This window comes from Triturus cristatus, chromosome 5_2, assembly GCF_964204655.1.
Source record: "Triturus cristatus chromosome 5_2, aTriCri1.1, whole genome shotgun sequence".
Taxonomy (NCBI): domain Eukaryota; kingdom Metazoa; phylum Chordata; class Amphibia; order Caudata; family Salamandridae; genus Triturus; species Triturus cristatus.
This window is the reverse complement of record NC_140588.1, coordinates 626,077,656-626,099,995: the sequence shown is the minus strand read 5'-3', so window position 1 is coordinate 626,099,995 and position 22,340 is coordinate 626,077,656. Positions and strand designations below refer to the sequence as shown.

At 45.0% G+C, this 22,340-nt stretch overlaps 1 protein-coding gene across 1 annotated transcript in view; it reads right to left on the bottom strand.

Moving 5' to 3' along the window:
• The window catches only part of KLHL4 (kelch like family member 4), an 826,871-nt gene extending 806,336 nt beyond the window's left edge, over positions 1-20,535 (bottom strand). Inside the window, exon 1 of the mRNA XM_085607742.1 lies at positions 19,985-20,535. Within this exon, the coding sequence (XP_085463868.1) occupies positions 19,985-20,403 (419 nt within the window). The 5' untranslated portion in view covers positions 20,404-20,535. The remainder of the gene's footprint in view (positions 1-19,984) is intronic.
• Between the last annotated feature and the right edge of the window lie 1,805 nt (positions 20,536-22,340).

The following is a 22,340-nucleotide window of genomic DNA, read 5'->3' as shown; positions in this document are numbered from 1 at the left end:
CGTCAACCTATGTATATTCTGACACCAAACTGGATTCATGCCCATGTGACTCAGAATCAGTTCAGAGTACGTTGCATTTGCAAACTTTATATCAATCCAAGATGTGCTTTTTTAAAACCACTTTTAAAATTCCTAAACATATGAAAATGTCAGGCTGCTTTGAATTATCTTCAGCTTTTAAAAAATGAATTTATTTGCCTAATGGTTTATAAATATATTTCTTCTGCAGTTTAGCTTAGAAATATTGTTGGAAAATGATTTCCATGTATTTTATTATAATTCATGTCTAGGACTTAAGATCCCTTAGCATGGGATAAATTCCAACAGCGTTTAACGATGTGATCTGAAACTGTTGCTGATGAGTATTATATTCGTAGATGCTTCCTTTCTTGGTCCATTTACCATCTCTAGCTTAAACACTGTTGCGATTACTTGCTTTTGTCTCATTTACCTCACGAGATTGATAGCTGGACATTTGCAAATTGTTCCTTATTATTTATGGAATTTCCACTTGATGTTTGTTTTTGATTAACTCCATTGTGTTTTTAACCAGAAATGCTTTTTTTCCTTTTTATGATGTATTCTTTTATGGATGGTATACAGCTGAATAAAGATTTCTGACTGACTGATGTTTTGTTTGCGACAGGGAGAGTTTTGGGTTTTGGGCGTGGCTTTGTCCTAGATAGCCTGGGATTGGAACTCAGAAAACACCAATTGCGACACCATGGAAGATAGTTTCAAAGTATTATACGCCTCGAGCTTCTATTTTGTTTCTATCTGGAAAACTGAACTTCGGGGCTCGGAGAAGAGAAAAACAGAAGATGCAGCCCTGGGAGAAGAGAGTACTCTCGCTGGTCAGAGCTGGGCAGCGAAAAGGGGAACGGAAAGGCAGCCCTGGGGCAGGGAAGAAGAAACACAATCCTGAGAGGTAGAAGAAGGAGGGGGTACTGGGAGGGGGATACTGAGAGAGGGAAGAGCTGGGGAGAGAAGGGAAAGCACTAGGAGACGTGAGATGGTGAAAGAGAGAACCCTGGGAGAACTGAGGTTTGAGTTGGGGAGTGGAGGGGAAGCACTGGGGGGAGAAGGAAACGCAGTGGGAGAGGTGACATGGTAAAAGAGATAACCCTGGGAGACCTGAAGGATGATATGGGGAGAGGAGGGAAAGAACTGGGAGATGGGAGATGCTAAAAGAGATAGCCCTGGTTGACCCGAGGGATGAGCTGGGGAGAGGAGGGAAAGCACTGGGAGAAGGGAGAGTGGACAGCATTCTGAGAGGAGAGCTGAGAGGGCTGGGGACCGCGTGAGCTGGAGAGAGAAGTGGCAGTGCTGAGAGAGGAGAGTGGACAGTGTTCTGAGAGGTGAGATGGGAGGGCTGGTTGGAGAAGTGAGGTAAGGAGAGGAGGTGAGCAATAGGGTGTAGACAGGGGAAAATTGTGTGGAGAATAGAGGGTGCTTGGGCATCAAAAGTGCTGGGGCTCATTTCAAGAGGGCGGATGCGCGGTGCAAGAGCTGCTCATCTGGGCTCAGGTGCAGAAGCAGAAGAGAAGAGGCTGCAGTTCTGGACTTGGGTGCACTGGAATGCTGCTTATGAGGGCATTAAAAATGAGGGCATTAATTCAGCAGCAGCAGGATGTAAAACTGCAGGTCAGACTTCATGTGCATTGACGGATCTTCATGACCTTGCCATGGTGCCTAAGTAGAAGGGGGGAGGCTACAGCTCAGGATTGAGGTGCGGAGCTGATTGTGAGGGCCCAGTCATCTAGTGAAGGGCTGAATGGCAGGGTTGAGGGGCATTGGCAGACTTGAATTTGAAGACCCTGATATGGGAGTATCAAAGGGACGAACTTCAGTGCACGAATTAATGCATTGCTTGAGTTGCAGATCAGGGTTGAAATTCAGGCTTTACAGTAGAGACGGGAGAGAAAAGGCAGCACCAAGTTGAAGAGGGAGGCTATGGAGAGGAGAAAATCTGAGCAGGAGAGTGGAAAGGAGGAAAATGAGCTAAAAGAGAAAGTAGGCAGACAGGAGAGACGGGAAATGCAACGTAATAAAGGATCGGAGGATTAGGGCAGTATGTTGAGTTCAGGTGGCCGAGCTAGATACTGCAAGCGTGGGGATGTTTGGTGGGCAGCAATATGAGGTACAAAAGGTTGGATGCTTTGGGGAGGAGTTATTGGCCCACACAGATAGTTCTGCGCACACCCCTACAATCAGGAGGGCAGACAAAAAATAACTGGAGGCCCTTTGTGAAGCAGAGATTTACATGGTTACAGAACAGTGGGATGCATTAGAAAAGTTTTGCATATTCCTCCCATCTCATTTGTAGTAAATTTAAGAGCAGAAGACAGTGTAAAATAAGAGCTTTAGATGGAAGCACCAGAAATGAAATTTAGGAAACTATATAGCCAATCTGCCTTTTTTTATTAACTTTGAAATATCTCACACATTATTAATCATGTAAATTGAAAAACTGAACTAAAGTCTTTTCTGGTTAAATTAAACTGTCCCTTAGTAGCTGCCTGAAGTCTATTTCCAAGCACTACCGTGTGTATCAGATAAGAGAATACAGAACCACTGAGTACAACTCTGGTCTTCTACTTCAAAAGTCAATGACTTTCCAAGTAGAATCCATAGTGGAGAGGGTGGAGCATGAGACATTGGATGTTACCCTCTTGTTAATGGGAAAGGTTTTAACATTTAAATCTAGCATAATTGTGTTCCAAACGTACAATTAGCATTTGAGCTGCGAGCGGTACAGAAGAGTCATGCCAAGTTATAAGGAAACACAAGGAGAAGGAAAAGAACAATATATGTCCTTTGTCCGTCAAATCAAGCTGAATGTTGTAAATTGTTCAGGACAGAATGGGCTAGAAGTGCTGAATGGGTACAAGAAGGTGCAGAAATTGTAAATTTGAGTAACGTTCTGAGCGACAGATCCATTACCAAGAGTGTGACTCAGAAGGATAGTAAAAGATGGAGGGTAAAACCAAGTGTCGGGGATGGTTTGTTAATCTGGTAGTCGGTATCTCTACCAACTTAATAAATCCACTCTAATTGGGTGAAAATACAATTCTAAGATCATCTATTTTTAGGCTTCGTTAGCTGTCACACAAGCGGCAGACAGTTCCCCAGTGAAGAGTGTGTTAAATTCAAACAGTATCACCAACTGTAAAGTAAAGAATACAAAACAATAACATTCCTGAACCAATTTAGAAAGATAGATAACATTTTGATGAGCGAAAAGACACCAAGATCATTGAAATAGGCTTGGGCAAACCAAAAATATGTTTTTCAAAGTTTTACGGCAGAAATTACCTAAGAAATTATGCACAAATAAGGTCATTGTTCATGGTTGACCACGAAATAGGCACAATTTCAGGCTGATTGCAATGGAATTGATGTTGTCCTGGTCAATGTTTTTACCTTTAGATTTAGTCTCTGAAATGGAAGTCAAAATCAAAGCAGTGGTTGGTAAGGGTCAAAAGTAGTCAAGTAAGCCATCATCGAGCACCTGTCAAAGCTATTGGGTTTCATAGCAAACACCCAGAGCAGGACTAATCTGGGTTATTTAGCCATTGAGGTCACTCGATGGGTTAGATAGATTAGCTGCATGGCCTCGGTCTTAGGTTTTATCTTCAGACTTGGTCACTTTTTTAAAGTCAAAATACTCCAGTGGGGCAGGCTGGAAGCTGCAGCTGGGTAGAGCTCCACAAGTCTGGATATCTTTGCCACAAAGTACAGCTGAACCAGTTTTCAGCATTGCAAGAAGCTCCAAGTGGGATGAACCTGGTTTTCTTGCCCGCCTTTGGTGGGACCTCCAGGGTCAAGCCTCAGCACCTTGTTCATTCAAGAGATGGAAACAAATGACTAAGGCCCTGATTTAGACTTTGATGGATGGGAGTCTCTATCACAAACTTGGCAGATATCCTGTCCACTGGGTTACAAGTGCGTTATTCTTAAGGCACTTGTAATACAGCGGACTAACCACAGGCTATCTATCATGTTTGTGATAGAGTATCCCATCTGCCAAACTCTAAATCAGACCCTAAGTTCCACCTTGTTGAAAGTGCTGCAAAAGTTCCTCCTCATCAGTCTTGCAGCTCGTAGCTCCTCAGGCAAGTTTCTAGGCACCAGGTATCTCTCTAGCCAGGTATCCTGTAGGTGCAATCCCTGCGACCAGCTTGGCCCTCTGAGTCAGGACTCCTTCAACTTTGTGTCCCTTATGGTAGCAAACAGGAGATCAACCTCTTAAAACTTGGAAAGCATTTCAGCCCCTGTGTGCCAGCAGAATTCAGGAATCCTTGACTCCTTGACCAGTGGCTCCAGCAGGAGTCAGAAGTCTTTTTCTAGAAAGCCCTTTTTTCAGGTGCGGTATTCACAGGTCCTGGAATGTTCTGTGAAGGTGGTGTTGGAAATGTCAGAAATCTCCTAAGCACTAGCCACTGATTGGAAAAATTCCAGTGCCCAATCCTATTTTCTCACAGTCCCCACCTGCTTTTGCAACACTTCCTGTCTGCTTAATGTAAAAGTATCCAGGAGTCCCTCTTTCAAGATGTCTGAACCAAGATATCACCCGGTGGGCCTGTCTTTATCTCTCTATCCACTCTCCTATTTATATGAGCTCTCACCCATTTGACAAGGTAACATTGGTTTTCTCAGCCACAGTGACAGGAGCCTGGCTGTCTAGGAGGGCTCTGGGAATGAAAAGGTTAAGCCTTCTGTCAGGCCCCATTCAGGAGGCTAAGAGGCAGACATAGGCTACTGGGCCACAGATATGGGCATTATGGCTTTTTCCCAGGGCTATCCGGGAGGACCAAGCCAAGTGCAACCCCTTCTGCACTTGAATTTCAGTAGTAGCAAGTGTGAGCAGTCACAGCTTTCTGAAGCAGGTTAGTGTGGGGGTATCCAGGCTCAGTAATCAATACCACTCCCAGCAGTGCCATAAGATCAATGTGAGCCCAGTGATTCTCTTTGTATAAAAGACAAGTTCTTTATTACACAGAATGCAAGGATACCCAATTTGCAAAGGCAAGTCCTTTTGCTTCCAGGGGCCCTTTCCAGTTAACTCAGCTACCTCTCCACCTTTCCATTGTGGAGCCCCCATCTTTGTGTGAGTATCCGCCAGATCCAGAGCTCGAGGTGCTGACTATAGGTTCAGATGGGTTCCCCCATTTGGTCTAAGCACTCACTCTCTCAGAGATGGGCCCCTGTAGTCTTTCACGTAGTTCACAGGAGCAGCGCTCCTGCAGAAACGTGACCTCACCGGTAGCAGGGAGCTTCCATGCAGCACACAGTAGACTTCAAAAAAGTTGTCAGTATCCACCCTCGGAGCATGTCACTATGATTGTCATGTCAGGAGCAGAGGTGGCCCTCTTCCAGGTGCCTAGCGGTACACCTCTGCTTATGGCACGGCTCAATCCTGCACTCCTGTCTCCTCTTCCTTTATTGTTTCCAGTGAGTATTAGGCACTTCTTCTTGAATGTGATTACAACATGCCCATAGGTCACTATTCTTCAGCACAGAGGTTAACAGGCACTATCTTCAGCATGCAGTGCCTCAAGGCAATGACCTTGAGTCTTCATAAGGCACTCCAGGGGGATCTCTCAAGTCACTTTGTCTTCAGAACTGGTTCTGAATGAATAGCATACTTTGGGAGTGCTGCACTCATGGAGATCGTTTGTGGGGAACACAGGCCACCAGCAGGTGCTTATCCCAACTTTTGTTCAGCCTGTAACTCAGGCACACAGCTCCAGATACAGCGGTAGCCATGACTACGATAAATGAGGAAGATCGACAGCCCCGTCTAGTAATAAAGCAATTCCTTTGATGCAACTGCTTAGTGAGACTGTCGGATGGACCTTACACCAGGGTCAATTACGGCAGTCCCTTCCATAATCAGCTCCTCCTGCATTGTTGGTGCTTTCTTCCCTCACTTACAGGCAGGGTGCTTGGCTCCCAGGACAGTCCAGTAATTCCTCCTTCAGTTCAGACTCCAGGCTATATTCCTTCGCCAATGGGAATTGGTTGTGAGTGTGACATCACCCTTTGGCTGCTTAGTAGTCCCTGCGTACACTTCAATGTACCCCCTCCTCAGTAGAAAAGACAACAACGAAAACTCATGGGTGTTGGGCTCCAACCTTTAATACTGATTTCACTGACAGAGGATATGTAATCCAAGTTTGCTCTTTTGAACTCATTTAGGTTTGTTCACATTGCATGTGTCATTGCAAAGTCAACTTCAAGACCTGGCCTTTTGCTGCCATTTTGCTCTGCTCAGCAGAACAGTCTACAGGTGGAGTGCAACCACAGAAGTTCAAAGATGTTTGAGCAGGCTGCCCCCAGTTATGTATGACCCCTTCTCACAGAGATCAGAAAGAGAGACAAGAATCTATACCCCTTCAGAGAACTCCTTTCCTTAACAATAGATAACGTAGACCTCACCCTGCACCCCATGCTGTTTACATAACCGCAGCTGCAGTTAGGCATTTATAGCCCAATAATACAATAAAAACCCTGGCACTTCTAAGGAAAGGTTGTCTCCTCTTCCCTCTTAATAGCATCTGGTGTTCCCCCATCCCATGTGGGGGACGTCAGTAATACACATATGCCTCTTTGGGGAAAGCAACTTCTCCTCCATCTTGTACTCTGGTCCAGGCTGTGATCTTCCAAAATGGAACCACCAGGCCTCTATCACTCGTGCATGTCACACTATCAATCCTAGCACACATATAGACACATGTACAAAGCATGGGATGTCGCGTTCAGATTTCAAAATTTATCGTGAGCACGGGAATTTTAAATGAATGGGCCTGTACGTGTGCAGTCATGTCTTACTATAATTCATCAATCATGCTATGCTTCCACCAACACACTCCGCGAATTAAACTTAAATCAGGGAAAGTAGCCCTCTATCACTATGAGGGTGTGCTTGGACTTTGTCCAGAACGTATAGTCCTTAAACACCAGGCCCAGGTCAATGCATGCAGGTGGGATTAGTGTGTGGGATCACCAAAAATCAAAAACCAGTGTCATAGGTGCATGCACACAGTGCAGAGGACATGACTGTACATTATACAGAAGACATTCTCAACTCAACACCTTACCTGGCAAATCTGAGTAAAAGGAGCTGCCCTTTGTTCTGTCCACTGTTCCTGTCCACTTCCAGTTAACAAATCCCTACTAAGGAGTAATCATTTAGCACCCATCTGCTCTTTCTGGTGTAAGAGGTAGGCTATTATTCCCTCTGTGTCAGTGGTTTTAACTCTCCAATCCAAAGATCTGTATTCCAGCACAGGAGCAGCTGTTTACCAGAAACTGTTTCTGATCTAGCTGCCATGAATATTAACCTTCTTAACTCCGGCCCCACACACAAGGCAGGTCACCTACTGGATCCCATTTTTTCCAGTTTACCCTGCATCCATTGCTCCCCTGCACAACCATTATGCTGGTCTGATCACTTTTTAACTAAGTTCAGTTTAACACCCTCCGACAACACTAGGGCCTTCCCTACTCTAAGGGTTTTTAAAAGGGACTGGAAAAAACTTGATTTAACAGTCTTAAACAATTCCTTAAGCTCCAATTTACCCACCCCTGAGCTAAAGGTGGAGATGCTCTCTGACACCATACAAAAATGGCTTCTTAATGCTATAGACCTCTGTCTTCCCCTTACGAATAAGTATCAATAATCACCGCCCCCCTGCATGATGGTACACGGACACTCTAAAGAAAGAGAAAGCCAAATGTAAAGCGCTTGAAAGGAAATAGAGAAGAGATTACACTCCTGAATCTAAAATTGTCTACAAAAAGGCCAAAAAACTGTATCATAATCTCTGTAAATAAGCCTGCGCTAAGCATACCTCAACAACCATTTCTGATGCTCTGCACTGCTCAAAAACTCTTTTTGCCATAGTCAAGGAGCTTTCCGGCTCAGAGACCCTAGCTAGGCCCCCTCCTCTCAATAAACATCAATGCGAGGACCACGATCTCTTTTTTGCTCAGAAAGTTGAGAAGATCTATTCGGATATTGCAAATACTCACTACGTCAGTCGTCCTCCGTCACAATCCGACAATCCCCTTCAGGCTACATTCTTTCCTCACACGGCTGATGATCCCCCCCCCCCCCCCAACCCGGACAGAATGTTTGATACTTCTTCAAAATACTTGGAATCCTGGCCCCTTCTCAATGAAGACCCCTTTAAAGTTCTCTTAGATAGTGTAAAATCCGGCTCACCCAAGGACCCTATACCGATTCGGTACTCAAACAACTTGAGCCACCTCTCAAGGATTCAAGTAGGGAAATGTTTAAGAGATTATGAATCTCTTAAACATTTCCCTACTTGAATCCACTGACCCATCAGACTGGAAGCACACCATGGTGACCCCTCTCCTAAAAAAGCCCAATCCTGACCCAGACACACTCTCCAACTATCGGCCTATCTCCCTACTGCCGGCCTTCTCGAAAGTCTTGGAGAAACACATTCATTCTCAGCTCTTTAAATTCATAGTAACCAATAAAATCCTCCACGCATCTCAATCTGGTTTCTGAGCAGGTTTCTCCACAGAAACTACTTTACTGGGGGTTACTGAAAGGCTGCGTCACCATCTGGATGCTGGAGATACTGTCACACTCACACTAGACCTCAGTGCAGCATTCGACACAGTATCTCACGCAACACTAGTAAAAACACTGGGGTCACCGGGAATCTGTGGCTCAGCCTTAAAATGGCTTTTCTCCTTTCTAACCAACCGCACCTTCCAAATCTTCTCCGCAACTGCCAGCTCTGACATCCACCCCTCACCCTATGGGGTGCCCCAGGGCTCCATCCTCAGCCCTTTGCTCTTTAACATATATGTCAGACCTTTAGCTGATATTGCAGAAAGTGCTGGGCTGACTCTGTTCTCCTATGTAGACAACGACCAGAGTATCTTCTCTCTCTCCAAAACAAACACCGGCATATCATCTCCCCTTCAGGTAGAATTAGAGAAAATCGCCTCATGAATGCACACAAACCATCTAAAATTGAACGGTGAAAAGACCAAGATCTTGATCCTTGGTAAAAACAAAGATCTCTGGGGGTCACTACATTGGCCCAGCATGATGGGAGCACTCCCTCGTCCCTCCAGCCATGTCCGTAATTTAGGTGTTTTCTTGGACGACTCTCTCACTATGCACCACTAGGCAGTCAAGGTCACTTCCACCTGTTTCACCATCTTGAAGTGGCTCGGAAAGATCATCTGGATTTTACCGGAGTCTACCCAGAGAACAGTGGTCCAAGCTCTTATTGCTTCAAGACTGGACTACGGAAATGTTCTATATCTTGGATCCAACAAAGCTGTGGCTTACAGGTTGCAGATGATCCAAAACTCTGCGGCTAGACTACTCTGCAAGGTTCCCAGAGCCACGTTTCGAGCCACCTACGGGACTTGCACTGGCTCAGGGTGGAGAATCAAATCAAGTTCAAAGCCCTGAGCTACATGTTCAAAATCAAGATAGGCGTGGCACCATAGTATCTGCAAACTCTGGTCATCCCTTATGTGCCTGCTCGCTGCCTCCGCTCATCAACCCATGAGAATTTTACTGTCCCCAGATTTAAATTTTGAAGAGTGAGGAAAAATATATTTGGAGTATTGTCTAGCATTTTCCAGCAGCATTGCAGAACATAGCCTGTTCAGGGAAAAACCACAACGAAGTATTCACAATAAAATGGCTTATAGGTTTTGCTTCACTGTGAAAGCAGACTAACACCATTCCCAGTATGTGTAATGTGCCCTATTTTTTATATATTAGCAATCTCCACTGTCATTTTACAAGGCACACTTTTCGAGTGACATATGAATATATAAAAATAGTTTTTTCTATAAGCCAAAGGTACTTTTCAAGGGTACAGATGTGCTCTTGGCAGAATGTATTTCGTCATATACGTAGGTGGTGTAAACATACACTGCATCCCAAATAGGACATTTAAATTCTATGCCATAGATGCATTTTTGCACCAGCAACAATGGGCATACAAGCCAGTTACCTAGACTTGTTTGGGAGGAAATCAATGTATTTATGAAAACCATTTTAGGGCTATGGCCACACGATACCTACGGGATTGATTTGCAGAGTGCATATACCAGCAAAAACAGTGTGTAAATAAAGGTGTAAAATAGGGGGTGCCCGAGGAGGGGAGATTCAGAAAAGTAGAATTTCCTACATAGAAGAATTTGAAGTTCTCAAAAATAAAATAATGGTGTTCTGAGTTTGTGGGGTAAAACAAATCTAGGGTAAAAGAAGGAAGAAGACAGAATGATGGGTTTAGAATGAGTGCGGTACTCTCCAATGTAATATGTTGCAGAACTGCTGAAATGTGCAGGTACTCTCCCTTTCACATTAAAGAAGTACAGGTACTCAGTACTGGACAGAACCTGCCCATTTAAAGCACTGGTTGATACTTATACAGTTGTGTGTTAGACTTCTTTGTCATCAACCTAAGCTGAATTCTTAGAGTACCGTACTTTGTTGGCAAGAAAGGTTTAGCAATATTTTATACGTGCTAGTTCCTTTTTTTTAAACACGTTTTCATTTGCTTTTAACCCTTTTTTGAATTCCAAATTGTGATGTCTTTTTAACTTAGGCCACATTATATACAATACATACCATAGCAATTGGGAACCACACTGAAACACTGTATCAGGTGATTCGTTTTAATGTAAGTTTCACGGAAATGGAGGCGTTGTTCCAAGAGGGGCAACTGAGGACATTTGAGCAATTGATGGAGTGGCACGATCTCCCCCAGGGGCAATTTCTGACACACAGACAGCTGCTGATGAGTGGCGACCGTTTCTGGCGCGCGCGCAATGGGGAACCCCCGACACACCCGGTGCTACACACGGTGCTGCGTATGGGAGCAGGCAGCCATCTCATCACCTGGCTCTATAAAGCGATCCGGGAGCTCACGGACATCACCCTGGACAAACTGCGGGAGACGTGGGAAGACGATGCAGGCAGGGCATTCCATGATGCGGAGTGGCGCAAAGCCCTGGAGTCACCGAAAAAAGTGTCCAGGAACGCGCGCTTTAAAAATATTCAATTTAATATCCTACATCGGGCGTACCTTACCCCAGCCAAACTCCACCGATTTTACCCCGATACACAATTCGAATGTCCCCGCTGCCACCAGGCAGACGCCGACTTCAAACATATGTTTTGGGTCTGCCCAGCCGTACAACATTTCTGGGGCGGTGTACACCGAGCCGTTCGAGCCGCGACCGAACTCCAGTCCACCCCCACATGGGAGGAATGTGCACTGGGGATCGCCCCGAAGAGGAAATCCGCGAAAGTACAGCGGAAGTTCACCTCCTTGGCCCATCTCCTCGCGAAGAGAAACATCGCAATGCATTGGAGGGCCCCAGAGGGGCCGTCTGGCCCGGCATGGGTGGGCGCGGTTCTCAAGTGGGGAGCGGCGGAGGAGGAACTGCTACGAGAGGAGGAAGCGAAGGGCGCCCGCAAACACCCGATATCCATGGAGTGGGCACAACTCCTCATCCTGTTTAAGCAAGCAGACAATACAGGGGACACCCCAGACACGTCACAGCCCTCTCCCCGCACCCCGGCGACCCCCCCCGACCACCCCGGATCAACGGAGGACACAAACGACCCATAGGAAAGACAACATACCCAGCAGCGAAGACATGTACAGACCCGGTCCCCCGGCTGGGCGTTAAATGGCAATCCGACCTCCCGCCCCCTCCCTTCCCCCCTGGGGAGCCTTAAAGCACACCGCATACACCTACCACCAACCCGTACACACTGTGTCATAGGAGCACCTCGCCCGCCAGCCTCGCATCCCCCCTCCCCCCCTTCTACACTTCACGCACTTCCTCCCTTCCTCCCATAACCTACCCAGTTTCAGGGCCCCCCCCCCTTCCCCAGGGCCCTTTCCAAGTAGCCTCACGGGCGTAGATGATCCCAGTTGGCGGTTTACATTCTGTTGTTCTAGTTACAAGACATGCTAGGGAATGTGAGACACGAGGGGACGCTAGATAGACCGTGATGGGAAGATAAATTCACCCCTGATCGAGACGGCAGATATAGATACGACCAGGGCGTCAGACAGGGAGACCAGATGATGCCGGCACAGGGGAGGACAGATCTCTCGAACCATCGGGGAAGACCCGATGGCTAAAGGGCTACAGCTTCCACACACTATGTCTTTCCCAATGACCCAGAATGTTACAATACAGCGATTCAGACTCATATCTGTGAATGTTTCATATGATGTAATATAAGCAAAACCCTAATAAAAACATGTCAAAAAAAAAAAAAAAAAATGTAAGTTTCAAATATGTCGACTTTTTTGTATTTTTTCTGAAGCCAAGTTGAATTATGATGCCATTGAGGTCATGCACAAATTGATGATTGTTCGAAATCAAACCTAATTGTTACACAGGGGTATATTTTCCACCATGTTCACAACTTCAGTAATTAGGAGTAAAGTAACAAGATTTTTCACTAGTAAGTTCTACATAAAGATTTATGCAATTGGGAATAACGAGTAAAGGCGTTTTGCACGTTTACATTCTACATGAAAAGAAACGGAGCCAAATGACATTACCCTCTTTATAGTCCAGTATTTTAGGTTTGAAAAGCGGTGAAATATATTTATTTCCTTCCTGGTTATTTAAACAGAACGATAGTGCAAAATCAACTTGCAATCCGTATTCAATATTGTCTGGTTAAGTTTGCTACAGTTTTAGAAAGTAAATTATTGTTTTTGTTTAAATTTAGATGTTGATCTTGCTGCCGCATATGTGACTATGTATATGTAGTGTAATTACTCCAATTTCCTTTCGAGACGTTGTTAAACATTTTTCTGATTTGCTTAATAACTTGATTCATCTGTATTCAAGTATAATTTGCAGTTGTGATGTGATTATTGGCATCCATTTTGGTTCTCTGACTTGCATAAATTGCATGTTCGTGTGTATGTTGATAGTGTAAAGTAATTTGTCAGGCACCCTACACCAAGTGTATGGAAGTATTGTTGTTCATTTTCACAGCCCTAGCAGATAACCTATCTGACCCAGTGGCAAGATTCATATAGTGCTTTCTATTGCAATGGGTTGCCCATCGAAGTAATTCACTCATCATCTGCTCCTCATGAAAAACTCACTTGAATAAACAGATATCATCAGCAACTACCTTTTTAAAGGGCTCTTTTTGAACATGGCAATCCTGAAAGAAGTATTCACTGCTCAGTTCTAGGATCTTGTAGATTTTCACAAAATTCTAAATACATTTCAATTTGTTCCATCACAAATGCAAGAAATCTAGTCACAATTTGAGATAATTTGCTAGAACTAGCAGATTAAGCATGCACACGCTCTGAGATCCCTCAGTCACTTTTGATAAAGTGAACACATCCTCAACCAATCCACCAAAAATGCTGATTGTACGTTTCCTTTGACAGACGCCAGGCCAAGGGCCAAAACATGTCAGGCAGTACTTTACTCACTTATTGCGATTTGCACCATGCATTTTTGTTAATCAGTAAATGGACTGAGACTTTTTCCAATATTTGGAGGGGTATTTATGTCTTGATTGCTGAGTCACTGGAATTGTGAGCTAACCACTAGATTTGCTCCAAGAGTTGGAGGATTTCCACTGAGGATGTGCTTATGGAAGGACCCCACTCCAAACACTGCTGCAGAGGGTCAGACTCTGTATACTTTCTTGCTGCAATATGGGGCTTGCATTGCAAATTGGCTAGGGCTGATTTTGGTTTCTATCTTGCCTTGACAGAGTTCTTCATGGAAAGGAATCAGTTGAATGGAATGCATTTAACTTACAGATTTGTGTGCATGATATTTAGAGAGCTCCATATTCTTCTTGTTCGTGCTGACCAACAAACAATATTCTGTAAAGTTTTTTTTTATGTGCTTGCCCTCTCTGCAGTTTTTGACCATCTCAATTGCTTACAAAATTCAACGGCTTTTAAACTCTGTTATGTACCTTATGCATTACCTTTATAAAGTTGTGAGTCATATATTAATGTGCCACCTCTGTGAAGTCGATTAAGCTGGATATAATCCTGGTTGTATAGAGACGTTGACCAGTAACGTAAATCAACAAAGACCCTAATGGGGGCATTAAACCTTGTATTCTTTTTACCTCCAAAAGTACCCAAAACAAATGCATGTAAAATTCCTCACAGGCGATAAGAAAACTACATTCCAGAATTAATTCACATATATTGAAATTGTACACAAAAAATATATTACAATATAACAGTGACAAAAAAGTAGTGAAAATGTTGTGGCATTGCATATCTACAAAAATACAAAACGTGAACGTGCAAAATCAGCGATTTAGCAACACATCAATATATTGTTCATAGACATGTAATTTTCTTACCATACCCCTAACTACAAACCAATTCCATAACTTAAGCTTCATCCTACCCTTGTCCCATTCCTAATCCTTATACCGATCCTAACACACATCCATTCCTCAACCTTAACTGTAACATTTTTCCTTAAACCTTCCCTTACTCTAACCTTAACCATAACCAAACCCTTGAAGATAACCAAAGCCAATATCTTACCTTATGCCTAACTTTATCCCAATCCTAAACCTTTGCCTACCGTGACCCTAGTTTATACACTGAACTGTAAACTCCGACCCGATTCTAAAGCATAACCTAAATCTAATCCTAAACTTCTCTTTGGCCACATTTTCTTACCCCCAATCCTAATCCTTTCTTTTGTTTGCTAACTTCTTTTACATTTTGGATGTTATATTTGTATAATCTAATATGATTCATTTTTGTTGTTAGTTTTTTTTTGCTGTACCTTTCATATATATGTTTTTAATGCAAATGGACATATCATTCCATTTTAGGGCCATGATTCAATATCATTTCCAAAACCAGGGCTCTGGTGGATGTCTACCCAGTAGTCGCAGGGCAGCAACCTATGTCAAATGTGCATTATACAACCTGCTGTAGTGTGTGCAGGGGGGTATAACTAGGACCTGGTATGTGGGAGGGGGAAATCCCAGAAACTACCCAAGTCAATGGGCATTGTATAAGCAATCCTGGTAATTACTAGGAGTTCACCTAGGAGTGGCAAGAAACATCCATAGACAGTGAATTTGCAATTGTGATGTAACTCTATATCGTTCACAATGTCCTGAAGCGCATTAGCGATTAGATAGCACATAAGGCCATGTAAAAGGGTTAGGTTGGAAGAGTGTTTAAATACAGTGTAAGAGTGTTGGTGTTATACGGAGTGCACACATCCGTGCTCCTATCCTATTTTATGCCAGGCACAAAGATGTGCAATAGCAGGAAGAGGAGTGAGAGCAAGGACTCTTGCAGTTTACATTCATTGTGTGTTGTACCTGCTTGAATTGTCTCTACAGAACCCACCCACAGAGCACCAGAGGGCAGCCCACGGCATGCACTAGACAGAGGCGTTCATGTCAGTTGTTTTTCGTGGAGCAAACACGAGAGAAATTTAGCCACAGTGTAAGGTCTTACGATACGTGTCCAGAGCAACAAAACTGCGACTCAAAGGAGTGCAATATTTACAAACCACTAGACTACAAGCTCTAAATCTACTTAACTAGCATGACCTGGCATTGCATTAAATGCTAGCACAAATGAAACCTGGCTCAAACAAATCAACGAGTGGAAAACTGTGTGATAGTCCCAAGCGTAACATGTAACTGCAGTGAAATTAAACATTTGACATGGCTTACCCTTTGGTGACTAGCTGTACATAGAAAGTTATAATGGAGAGGGTGTACCTCAAATACAAATCTCACACGAAACAACACTACCTTGAATAAACAGAGATGATGCACATCATTGTGCTGTATTAGAAGACCTTTTGTACGAGCCGGACAATCACATCATCGGCATGCAACGTTCTGTAAGTTTGGTGCAGTGCAATTTTTTCGAATTTGCATCAACTAAGTGCTGCAGACTTTTATGCTTATCTGTACTCAAAGACTTTTTAGTAAATCTGGGCCAAAGGGTCCACCCAGAAACAACAAAGTGATAGCCCCAGCAGACGGCTTACAGGCAGTCAGCGTGAATGTCCTATAATGGGATCATTCCAGGGCGGGTGGGGAAGGATAAAGGCAGGCATCCTAAAAGATCACAGAGTCCTATTGATGAGTGAGAAAGTAAGCTACAGTCATACAGGGGAGGACTCAACTATAGTGAATCCTCTTTTGAGCTCTAACCAGGAAAGATAGAAGAGTAATCTGCAGGCATGAACTTGCTACTGACAGCCAACAATGCCGAATTACACCCTGTGAAGGTCCCCCGCCCCCCTCCCGGTAATGATCTCCTAATAACCAATGCACCTGATTTTTTGTTTACAAACTGTCGGCTGCCAGAAGATGAGCTTCAAAGAGACAAACTGTTCTGTGGAGCTGATGCCTCTGGTTTATGTACTTTAAGTTATATTTTGATCCGTTCTCGCAGGGCCCTAAAAGGAGTGGGGACTATAGGCCTACTTTGCCAATTTGGTAATCCGGAACTAGCAGCCAGGCAGTGACCCAAGGTTACAAATAGAGTTGCAGGTCCACAAAGTATCAAGGCAAAAAAAGCGACAGACGAATGTGGCAAGTAAAAGAATGAGAAGCTTATGGCCTAATGCCCAGTTTACACAAATAACACTCACTGCTAAGTAGAACTTGAAATGGGTAAACATGGGCCAAAATGTATCTTGTACACTCAGATTCCCTCCTGGTGCGACTGCGAGGGACACAATGTGAATACCCTCACTGCCGATGAGGCCATTTTATAGACAGGCAGGATGCACGAGGAGGAGAGCACGTGACCTTTCTGACAGCATACTTCCTGTTAGTGCCATAGTGGTAAGAGATGGGCTTAGATGGATGGGAGCAAAGGCCTCGGAACATCTTGGCCATGGTCTAACAAGAACTTCCTGTGTGTGATTATTTATAACCACCACAAACTACCACAAATGTAGGGAAAGGTTCAGAAATGCCAATAACTGCTCCCAATCGTTCTTTGAGGTCATGTAAACTATTAGCCTCGTGTAAATGAAGGTATTGACCTGTCTCAGAGCACTGCAGTACTGCTGCAGAAGTACTGTAGAGGCCAGTGATGCATTAGGACATTCTAATGTAATTGTATAGGCAGAGGTGGGCATGTGGTCACTTTGTTCACCTATAAACCGCTGACAACAAAAGTAATTGCGTATATCAAGCCGTGTTCCTTGGACCCTTGAGTACCCCGGTTTTCCGGAGGTACCTCTGAAATTAACCTGCAACCTTCAGATTGAAAATTCGAAATGCAGCCACAGACGGGTAAACTCTTTAAAATACACGGTGTATTTGTTTTTGTGAGATTTTCACAAATGTGTCCTCGGTGTGGGGCATCTTGTCTGTGTGGTGTCTTTTCGTGGATCTCACGAACCAATCACTCCGCACTCTATTTTTCTGCTGCATACTTTATCAGTGATAAATTCACACATAGTGACTTTTCGAGGTAAGCTGAGTCTTCCTAACCACACCTGGCTGCGGATATGTTTAATGACACTCAATTAGAGGGCGTTTGTGCGGTCACGTCTCGTGCCATCCGGATGTGAATGCGCAGAGGCTCTCCGCCTCAGACCTGCAGACGACGCGCAGCACCTTCTGGTGTCGGAGAGGGGGCGGGGAGCACGTGCAGGCGAAGCAACAGCTTCAAGGCCGAGTGCGCAGCGGCTTCCTTAATTACATTCATCAGCGGTGCTGGCTGCACTAATGACAGCCTGGGCGCTCGTGCGGCCGCTTCATTTTACGCTTCACACCCCACGAGCGGCCCGTGCCACAGCTCTGCCGTGCTCCCAAGATCAGACTTACTGTAAAATGAACGTCATTACGTTTTCATTACTCGGCTGGATTTGTGACACCTTGAATATCGCGCATGTTTACAGTTAATGCCCATGCCAAGGGAAAACTTACTGTCCGGTGTCTCCACGCCTTCACTTTCTCCTTCATTGTTGGTTGTTTTAGGTTGGACTTTGCAAGTTAATGTGTGCGTCTTTATATATTCATCATGTAACTGCATGTTTTGCAGTTTGCCCATAAATGTCCTGCAGCTATGTAGTGCCACTGTGATTAGAAGAACATAAGAATGGGCCCACGCGGTCCAGGACACCCCCTCCTTCTCAGAGTAGGGTATGCCCTTGAGGCCCTAATAGATGTCGGATTCAAAGCGGGTCATTGTTTTGCGCTCGGAAAATCCTAACACCAGTATATGGTATGTAAACATTAAATGCACCATTATTTCTGCAGGCACCTGAGCTACGAAAGGAAAACTAGGAGCAGATGTGTCACTAACATGTGCGCCCAAAACCTACTACAGTGAGGTGTCTCCCGGGGTCGAATCACTGAAGCTACTTGTCTCATGCCCCGTTTAATTAATATGTAAGTTATATGTCTGGCTTCTCCAAACTCCATACATTAAGGGGCCCTCTCTCTGAACAGCATCTCCCTGTCTGCGCTGCTGACAGTCTCCACCACGAGCCTCCGATGCAACGGACCAACTGTGCGGTCCCCCGTGGTTAAAGTCCAGCCAAGAGGCTCCACTTCGCAGTTCTCAAGGTTAATTGTAGCGCAAAAGAGAGGCGCCGAGCGCGCGCGACCACAACGCGGCACGGGCGCAGTCCATCTTTTCCTTTCGCGCTCTGGCGACAGGATATAAACATTTAAAGAAAAAGAACAATGCCGTGCGAGGGATTGATGCTGGTTGATGGGTGGAGGGGCGGGTGTTAGAGTGCGCTTGCTGCACAGTGACAGCAGCCTCCAGGAGCTGCGCTGTGACTAGCTAACTGCAGCCGGGCTGTCACAGCTTGTTAGAAGAAAACTTCAACCGGGGTGGAAAAGCGCACTGTGGCTTGCTAAGGGACAGGGGAGGATGTTGACAGCTTTGAGCCTTTTGAGGGAGAAAAAAAACCTTATAAAATAACTTTTTTCATGAAGTACATTGCCCAATAAAATCTGGGTTGGAAAATCGAAGTGAAAAATGACTGATGGTTTTGATTAGGGTCAGGCGATGGGGTGTTGGTTGTAGCAATTGTAACAGGTGAACTAGAATGCATGCGAAAGATGCTTTGGTACTCTTAGCCTAGGATCTTTTCTCTCCATTTGAAAGTCTCCCTCTTGAGTTACTCTCTTATGTTTAGCACCTGAACACAGGAAGCTCTACAGAGAAATACAGGGGCGTAATATAGATCTCTGCGGCGTGAGGGCGGACAACCCTTCAAGGGCCCCCAAACCCTTCAGAGGGGCCGCATTTCGCCCAAAGCCAATGAATATTTGTGGAGATACGGGAAACCCAGGGGCCCCTCTTCACATTCTGTGTGGGGTATCATTTTACGTTACGACCCTGGAGATAGTCTAGATAGATACAAATAAGTGAATAATACTATCCTATCTGAAAATTCCAGAAATGCCTTTGTTATGTTTTATCTAGAGTCCCTGCCTCGTGTGTTCCCCTTCTTTAGTCAAACACTCGGAAGAAGTCACATGGAGTCACGCAGCGCTTTATTAATAATATAAACAAATACCAATAAACAAATGCTAAAATATTCAATGCGGTTTTGCGTGAACAACACTATAACGTAAAGGATTTCATTGCATGGTTTACTTCACCCCTTTCTGCGCTCTCTCCCTGGTTTTACCAGCTTCATGAGTGAAGTGCTGTGAAGCAGGTGAGTCGACTAGAGGCATGCAACGCTTCAAAATAAAGAATGGTAGACAACACATATATACACATATGTCCTATCTTCTGGACAGTGTGCTAGATGGCGTGGTTTTATGGCCAGTAATCTGTGTTTCCTACAAGAGAATTGATTGCACTGCACTCCGTTTTATGTATATAAAGCGCAATCGATGGGGGCCTCGACAGAAAGCGGATTTATTTGGCGGCGAGCTTTGCAGTATATCTTTCTCGGCGGAGCCTCGCACGCCTCCTACCTCTCAGCAGACACATCTGGATTCGCATCTGTGATGAGCTGCGAGTCCGGCTTGCTTTTGTCTAGTGCCTCCTTGTCGGGCGGCTCCTCGGCGCTGCTCTTCGGGTTCTCCTCGCTGGCCTGGATGTGCTCTATGAGGTTCTGCGGGGGCCACGACGGCACGGACCGGTGGTGCACAGGGGTGGGCCCTGGCACCGGTGCCAGTATATTGTGGACGGGGCTATTGTTTTTCTTCAGTCCGTTCCTGTCCCGCGAATGGCTTTTCAGCCTGCTATGAACCGGAGTGCCTCTGTGCTCATATCCTTCCTGCTGCAGGCAGCCTCCAGTGCCGGCGGAGCCCTGAGAGGGGTGGCTGAACCACCTCCAGCGCAGCCTCAGGATCTGCTTCACATCAAACTCTTTCTTCCCAGACACAGACATCTTTGCATGAGGAAAAAGAAGGCGACAGCGGAGAGTGGTCTCAGGGAAGAAATAGTGTCTCTGTGACTGTCACTTGGGATCCGGTCTCTCTCCGGTGCAGAGCAGCTAGCCGTGCTTCCCTGGCTAGTGCGCCGCGAGTCCCTCACGCCGAGGCTAAGCCGCTGCTGTGTAGGTGGGAACCCATACTGACAGGATGATGAGGTCAGACCTGAAACAAGTAAATCAGCTTAGCACAGGAAAGCGGCTCCCATAACACTGCCCGGCTGCTAAAGCGCGCTCTCTCGCAGCCCCATAACACGGGCTCTCACACACAAAGCCTCCCTCTCACAGGATCCCGAGAGATGTGAGCCGGCCACTTAGAGATGCAGGAGAACGCGTAGAAACAAAGTGGCAGGACACGCGCTCCCCTGGGCTCGCTCGGTTAATACACCAGGCTGCACTTCGCCAGAGATTTATACTGCGCACATTCTGCCACAGCAAATGTCCCTAATGATTCATCGAGAAATCGTTGCTCACAGTCACATCGTTTCAGGCTTTCCAGGTTTTCGCGCCTTCCAATTAGACCGTACTTTGCATGGAAAACGCATTAGGAAGTTGTATAATAAATGGGTTGGGGAGTGCTCTGTTTATGAATCTTAACGCGTTTTGCGATCAGGTGTAGCTGTGTAATACATCGTCACACGTGTTAAGCCACCTCCTGAGAGGAAAACTGTAAATATGATAATGCGCAATGCAAGCAAGATGTCTCGCGCGCCTTATTCTGCATTTGTGTGTGTAAAAATAGAGCGCTATCCCATCGAAGGCACGTGGCAGGCGATGATTTAAGTACACACCATAAAGCAACACACTTTAGGAATATACAATTTTTTATGCAATTATGAAACTAGAATCTACAAGCTTCCAGTTTATCAGTTTGTGTTCCATGCGTTCTGTTTGCTTTCTTTGACCTGTGAAGCTGCTCGATGGATTAAAGCATGGGCACTCGCAAACATTTTCTCAGGGGCCACACAGTTTGGACTGTGATGTAACCGAGCGACGCATTGATGCCAGCAGGGTGAGTAGCGAGGGTTGGGTGTCGGGTGGGGGTTTGGTCCTGAGCCACCGCGTTCTGTGCAGATAACAGCGGTGGTGCCGGGTAAGGGGGATTTCGGGGGACGATGCCAAGGGAAAATTAATTACTTATTTAATTTTTCCTCAGCATCGTCCTTTGAAATCCCCCCTTACCCAGCCCCACCGCCCCACCGCTGTTACCTGCACAGACCACGTCTGGCCCTGAGGTGGGTGTAGGGGAAGCAAGACATATACATCTAGTGTCTGAACTGCACAATGGGAAACCAGAATCCAGGGACTAATCTCTTCTCTTCCACTTAACCAAACTGAGTGATCCTAGTCAATTGTTTTATGTCACTTTCCAGTCTTTTTCTTCATTATCACACATGAGGACCTTGAAATACACCACTTAAGGATGTTTGCTGTACAAAACCACCACCTGTGTTTGATTTAATAAATCATAATGCTGTTCATGTATAATAGAAACCCATGGCACAAAAACAGAGCACATAATAACCGACTTGCCTCTTAGTTCACTATTGGCATTGTTGTCAGAGTAGGATGAAGAATGAATGCTTCTAAATTCATGTTTGAACACTCTTACTTTAAAAAAAAACTTCTTAATGCACTGATATAATCTGATGTACTAAGGTGAAACAGTTCTGCATGTGAATGAAATACGCTTTTTGGATTTTAAACAGACTTTATCATACTTTTACACTTTCGCTGCAAGATATAATTAAAAATGAAGGTATTTCTACAGTTAAGCGGTGCAAAACACCCTAGTTACTTCCTTTCTTTCACGTAATTCCTTGCCTTTTTTCTTTACATCTTTTCAATGTTAGTGCAGACTCGAGTAAATAGCATCTCAGTGACCCTGTTGATGA